Below are 7,379 nucleotides of genomic sequence, written 5' to 3' on the forward strand. Positions count from 1 at the left end.
TTATATATAGTAAATATACACATATACATAATTTGACAGTCATTCATCTCATACAGATTTGCTTTTAATAGTAATGAGGATGCCTACGGAAAGGAAGATGCACGTGTTTAGAAACAATTTTAACTTATATTCTACAATTTTCAGTTGAGAATTATTCTTCAACATAATTTAAGATAATTTTATAAAAAACCCAGTACACCAATACTATTAAAAAAATTTTATTGTATTCGTGGTGTTATTTTAAACAGGTTTGTACAGAATTGCTCATTTTTATATCTGTTATTAGTGTTTTGTCATTCAGTCATTTTCTTAACACTTCAGGTTCTGTGATCACATACATGATCATATGAAAATCTTAGCTGTCACTTAAAAGTATTTCTAACCCTGTAGGTTGTAAAGGAAAACTTCAGAATGTGAACAGACCATATCCTAACAGCTTAGAAAAATGGAGAATGATAAGAACACTAACTTTTGTCTTTTTTAATCTAGTTATTTTAAATAATTTGTAATATTTGTAAGGAGGGAGATGGTTTACTATTTTCCAGTGTTTAGATTCATCAGTACTTGAAAATAACATTTGCAGGTTCTGGTGCCATCTGCATGCACAAATTTTGTGTTTAAAAAAACCATCAACAAAACCCCACAGTATAGATGAAAAGAAGATAGAAGAAATAGAAGAAAAACCACAGTATAAATGAGGATAGGTACATTTCTTCCACGGTTTTATGTATCTTTATATCAAATGTAGAAAATCTTGAGTAATCTAACGTATTTGCATAGGTAGCCTATTTTAACCTGACAATGAACATTTAAATACAGGTCCAGGGGATTTTACATGGTAAAAAGAAAGGGGGTTGGTTATTTGTTGCTCTAATACTGTTTTCTTCAGTTTCTTCTCTCTTCCTTTTTCTCCACAGATGAGAACTGCAAAGATAAATACTACAATTGCAATGTGGTGGTTCAGGCCCGGCTCTGTGTCTACACCTATTACAAAACAGCCTGTTGTGCATCTTGTACACGTGTGGCAAACAGACAATCAGGGTTTCTAGGACGTAGATAACAAATACTCTTCTACACAAAGCGGCAATGTCAGTCTTCGGATGGAGCTTGAACAGTGTTACTGTTTTGACTACAGCAGGTTTTAGCTTCTTAGAGATGGTTTTTTATATTGCTGAGTACATCAAGACTATGGTTAAATCTTGCACCCTTTCAGTTACAGTTATTGTGCAGTTATCTTTTTTAAAATGTTTGTTTTGTAAAACCATGATCTTTTTAAAGCATTAATTTTTAATGAGACTATTATTTGCACCTGCTCATCAGATAATTATTTAAAGAACATAGCAGCCTTAGTATTGTGAAATTAATGAAAACTAAATCAATCACAGGCAATTACTGGAGATATTTGACCAGTATGGATGCAGCTGCTGCATTCTTTCCTGGGTGCTTACTTCTACTTGGTATTTTGGACTGCTTTAAATTAGATGACTAAATCAATGAAACATGCACATGAGAAAAATTACTTCACAAAGAACCAGACCCTTGAAGACCCATTTATCATCAGTTTCTTAGCACTCTAACATATATTTTTAATTACTTCTGTCCGTTCATAATAAATTAGAGTCACTGTTAAGCTCTCTCAGTTATAATTTTAACTAACTTCCTGTCCTCAGGCAGCAAATATATATACACTTGACTGCCAAAAAGTGCCTTTATATTTAATTCATAAACTCTTGAAGTTACACTTTTCTAATTTTGTATGGATTTTAAAATACATTACCTACCAGAGTGCCACTAGTGTCTAGCCCTTTAAGTCTTTAACAACTGCAGCTGTCAGTGAGACAGATTTACCAGGAAGGTGCCTTTGCTGGTATTAAAAAAAGTGATTGTTTCCATTGGCAAGGTCTCTTTCCTGTAGGGCAGTTATTTCAGTTAACTGATACCTTGTCTCTGCACTATTGCTTAACAACTACCATACCAAAGTACTTTGTCCAGACTTACTCTGGATATGTCACCAGTTCCTGGAACAACCACCAAAGGATGCAGGCCTCTGCGCTTTATAGTAGTCTGTTACTCTTGGTATCAGGCAGCAGTGTGAGTGTAGTAGCTGAGTACCTGTAAAAAGGTCTTTGCTATTGACATTCTTCAGGTTTTGATCAGCTATTACAACATACTTGTCTTTTTTTAGTCAATGTTTCATCCTGCAGATCTATTCATATCATTCCTTTTCTACTACTTAAGAATGGCTCCAAACTTAGAGCTGAATTTAGGTGGTGATTTTTCATTTCTGCAATTACTGTGCGCAGCCTTGGGACTTGCTAAAAGCAAATAGAATGTGCTACGCGGTGCAGATGAAAGTTTTTGCATTATCTGCACATTCTCTAGCCTTTACCTGATGGGACTTTCAAATGTGTAAATAAGGCTGAGGGAAAAAATAAACACCTCTACTTATTCAGCTGTTTATTACAGCATACTGCTTGTAAATTAGTGATACCCAACTATGCATCTATTACTAAGGTGCCTGTTGTCTGAGTTGAAAACCAGTTTTAATAATCTGTGTTAACTCACTCCCAATGATGTGATAAAAAAGTGATTAAGGTGTCCTGCTACTGATGAAGAGCCACATTGTGTATTCTTTTCTTCTCATGGCTTTGGTGAAGAGGGTGTAGAAGAGAGACTGGGGCACTGGGAGGCAAAAGTTGCTGGGTGTAGTACTAGCCACATCAGTTCAGCACATCCTGTGCTGGAAGCCACATGAAGGTAGAACTCCTGTAGTCTAAAAGCTGTGTGGGTTTGAGACAAACCTTAATTTTTTTGATTCAGTCACTTGTGAAAAATATATTTCAGACATGATGAACTACTACTGTTTGGCTAAGTGAAATGAAGAAGTGTCTTCCCTAAAATTTGTAGTTACTATTTGTGACTATAAACCAGTAATACTGCCTTTTCACTGTAATTAATTGATATAAAGCTGTTGGAAACAGAAATGCTAATTAGAAAACATTTCATTTGAGTTCATGAATCTTTCACAGTCCTGTTCCCTTGTATGAAGATTTATCCATGAAGATAACTTACAGATTTGTGATCATATTATATTTCTTAGATTCTTGACCAAAGAATGATATGGAGAAAGTGCAGCATAAACAACTCTGGAATCCAGTATTTGTAAATACAGGTTTTCATCTGGATTATCTCATTGCAGCAAATCTTGACATACAGTATATAATTTTTGCTGTTGTCTCTTTTGTCCCAAGGAGGTGTATCGTGTCAGCTTGAGGGAAATACCTGTTCCATAAAAAGGCTTTCTGAAAACTGCAAGACAAATGAAATGCAGAGAGGTAATCAGGTTTGCAGTCAGTTCATAGAAAATAATCTGCGTTGCACGCTTTTGGCTGTGAGACAGTGACTCAGCACATAGGTGATCCTGGTGTTTTATAAAATACGTTATTTTGCTCTGAAATATATAGCCGTTGGGTTATTTTACAAAGGTGATCATCTTGTAGGCTCCATTAAGCTGCCACTAAAGTAAACAGAGTTCATAGGAGCTAAATATCAAAGAATATATGCATACACATAGCAATATAACCCTGTATTACACCTAAGATACACAGCTTTGTGAATTGAATGCAGTGGGTTATGGTTATACAAATTGTACTTTTTTAGTAAAGGGCCAGTTTTCAGATGTACTAGATAAAACAGAAAAGAATGTTTCATCTAATTAAACATCTCATGATAAGGAAACTGCCAGAATGTTGCTGAACTTAATCATTTATCATCTCTTCTCGCGTGTCAGCATAATCAAAATAGTTGTTCCTGCAAAATGAACTAATGAACCCTTCTTTTCAGCACTTTGATGTACTGTTATCTACACAAAGTAAGTGCTACACTAAGATTTCACTGTCACACCAAGTGCACTTTTGAAATTGTGACTATAGCAAGTGTTTGTTTTAATACAGCAGTGCACCAATTTAGGATAATACCTGCAGAGGGCCTGATTTTCCTTTCACTGTAAATCAGAGGTGGCCTTAATGAATGCAGTAGACCTAGAGCAGGTGTAAAACCAATATAGGTAAGAAATGATGCAGGCTTCTGAGTTTGAATGCTTTAATTTCTTTTTCTGATATTTTAACATCAGTCAAAATCGTGCAGAACGGTGGAAAAAAAATGCTTCGTTGCCTTAAAGATTTTCACCTTATACAATCCAGTAAGACCAGAGTAAGTGTAGGAGGACTGCTGTAGATCGTTGATTGAGTCTGAGCAGTCTAATTGCTTATAGGGGTAAAATCAGCATACAGCTTTCATGCCTTGCACATAGGCAGCTGGCAAAAATCGGTTCCATCCAGAGCAAGCTCTGTGTCTCAAAGCACTTTTCTTCTGGAATTGAGGGCTGCTGGTGCAGTTGTTTATCAAGTTATCAAGGGTCTATCAGGGTTTGCTAGCTCCTGTGCAATGTCAGATCCAAGCATATGTAGGTTGAATTGCTTGTGTATAGCAACTGCATGCCAAGTTTGCGAGCACTTATTAGCAGTACTGAATTCATGGAGCTCTCCCTTCCTCTCGCTAGCTGAGGAAGATGTGGTGGAAGCACGAGGGTTGCTTCTGTGGGAGTGACCCTGTGTCTGACTTGGCCAGCAGTGAGACTTAGTATTTGCTTTAGTGTCTCTGACCTTCAGTCCCCAGGGCTCCGATTTAGGAAGGAGCTTGTTAGCAGGCAGTCGAGTGTAGGGGAGCGCAGTGCAGGAGACACGAGTGTTCTTGCCAGCCTGTGAGCCATGAAGTCCAGCTGTAGTGTACGCCCACCAACTCGATGCAGGACTACCTCAGTATCCCTGCACAGGGAACTGGCGTCTTCCTCATTACATGCATAATCGATTTTCTTTTTTTTTCAATACTTCAGCAAATGGAGAACTTCATGTATGAAGAAAGCAGTGTTTAATATTGGTTAGATCCCACTTTTATGACAATATGCTGCAGTTCAGTTTGGTCCTTTTATACAGAAAAAAAACCCAATGTGTTGCAGAGCACATTAAGTTAATGACGTGTTAATGCAAAGACAGATTTTAGGTTGCTTGTTCATAGACTTGATAAAAGTGATCAGTATAGCCCTGACTCAAGTGAGTACATGAAACTTGTAGAACAGAAGACCACATGAAGCAACATTATTGCCAAGACCTTGGTACTCACTTTGCTTATGTCCGAGTCCTAGAAGGCAACAGTGGTCACCACTGAGGGAGGAAGGAGCTAGGTGCTGGAAACAGTTTATGGCTAGTAAAGGGGAGGTTATGCCTTCCTGAAGGAAACACTTTGCTTCCACTCTTTATAATCAATACCACCGTAAGTAGTAAAATATGCTTGCAAGGGCTTTGCTTCTCCCTTTTACACCCACAAGTGTTCTCCTCTTCCTCTTGTCTCACCTCCATCCGTTTGTCCTTTGAATGACAATATTCAATTTTGCCAGAATTACTGAAAATCCTGAACTGGCCATTTGTTTGATAAGAATCTGAGTTAGAAATAAGCCCAGCTATTGAGAGCTATATTCCTGCCAGTCGAGTGATTTTTTGTGTGTGTGGATGTCCATGTTGGCTAGTTTCGAGTGCATGGTATTAAAGTACCTACTGAATTCATTCCTGTGCAACAAACCTGTGATTGCACAGCTACTGAAATACGGAGTAGCCCTTCATTCTCACATCTAATATATACTGCATAAAAAAAGAGAATTACCCTCTTCGCACTCAAAAAGGAAAAAATGTGTGTCTAACTGCTTTTCTGGAGACTTACTTAGTGTCTCTGACTTCTTAAGAGCTGTCTGTGTATTGGGCAGATAATTCATGTGTATATCTGTAATTGGAACACAAAACATGACATTTTGAACACTGAAAGTAAACTTTCTTTATTCCTAAGCTTACAGAATATGTTTGTGGGGCATACATTAGTTCTTGTTTAGAAAATGGAGTAAAATAATTATTTCTATATCAGAAATGAAAAATCATCCAGTAAGCATTTTCAATACATTTTAAAACAAACTTATCATCATTATAGTATCTCGATAGTGTGGATGAAATTCAGACCTGGTGAAAGGTAGAAAATTCCATTTAAGAGAACTCACACAAGACCTGAACTCAGTTCTTTGCTTCTCAGCTTTTAGCAACCAGAAGTTCTTAAGAATGTGACTTCCCAGTCTTCTAGATCCCCATTCACTATAATGGGTTATAGATAACTACCACTATATCTGGAGAGGAGGGGAGCTTAATTTTGAGTAATCATTGACCTCCCAGAGACAGTCTGTCATTGCTGCTTGCCCTGAACTGTTTTGTCCATGCTGTGTTTGTGTCTCTTGAGACCAGTGGCCTTGGCACGGGTTGGGTACATACGAGCTTGTGAAGTCCCATCATAGTCACTCAGGATCTGCATAGAGGATCAGGAAGGACTAGAGACAAAAGAAACCCTAACTTTTTAAATATGTATAAAATTGTCTACTTGACCCTCATAATTGATTTTGGCAGAAGGATATACTTTATTATAACTTATTTTGTTGTTATTTGTAAATACAAGATGTCTATGGGAAATATGTAATTCTGAGCTGTGTCTATGGAACAAGCCACTGCACCAAAATATTTCAAATATTTAGAATAGGCAGATTTTCAGATTTTTTATTAAAAGGGACCTAATATGTATTTATTTACATATATCATTCAAATTTTGTCCATCTCTTTCATTATACTAACCCAGCTTTTTAGGGAATTTTATAGCACAGGTATTACATATATATTTATATATATATGTCATACTGTAAATCCATAACACAATTTTCTAAACTTTCTGATTAGCCAGTTCCTTGAGTGAATTAAAGGGGGAGAGTGTAGGCAAATTGCTTTCTGACTCGTTCAGGAATATGTATCCATGGCAATGCACCTGAACCAGAACTGTACAGCATCCTTTTCATATTGTATACATTTTCTCTTTGATGAAAAAATGTTAACTATTTTTGTTTATGACTAATTTATTTTTTATTATTGTGAAAAATAAAGTTATTCAAGATGAATTTGCGTGACATGATTTATTTACTGTTTGGTTGATTTGTTCTTCCAGAGTTTCTTAAGAATTAAGTACAAGTATCAACAAGGGGTATAAACGCACCAAGGGAATCCTTACTCACATTTAGGAGCGGGCAAAACATAATCATGTTGCAAAAGGCTGCATAACCTGTGTTAGAGCCTTACAGAAGTGATAGCAACATCCCGACAGACTGCCCCGAAGATAATCATGCGTATTGCAGAGGGGAAAAGCGGCCATTTCCTGCTGGTCTGTCGGGGCCTGCTAACTTCCTATGCAGGTTTGCTCCTCGTATATTCTTGATAGTCAGTTTGCAGGATAAGGCTCTG

The 7,379-nt window shown here is 37.0% G+C and overlaps 1 protein-coding gene across 1 annotated transcript in view; it reads left to right on the forward strand.

The window, feature by feature from the left end:
* Nucleotides 1-7,039, forward strand: part of THSD4 (thrombospondin type 1 domain containing 4) — a 306,588-nt gene extending 299,549 nt beyond the window's left edge. Inside the window, exon 17 of the mRNA XM_074880649.1 lies at nucleotides 918-7,039. Within this exon, the coding sequence (XP_074736750.1) occupies nucleotides 918-1,060 (143 nt within the window). The 3' untranslated portion in view covers nucleotides 1,061-7,039. The remainder of the gene's footprint in view (nucleotides 1-917) is intronic.
* The last annotated feature ends 340 nt before the right edge of the window (nucleotides 7,040-7,379 follow it).

Source organism: Strix uralensis, chromosome 11 (genome assembly GCF_047716275.1).
Source record: "Strix uralensis isolate ZFMK-TIS-50842 chromosome 11, bStrUra1, whole genome shotgun sequence".
Taxonomy (NCBI): Eukaryota; Metazoa; Chordata; class Aves; order Strigiformes; family Strigidae; genus Strix; species Strix uralensis.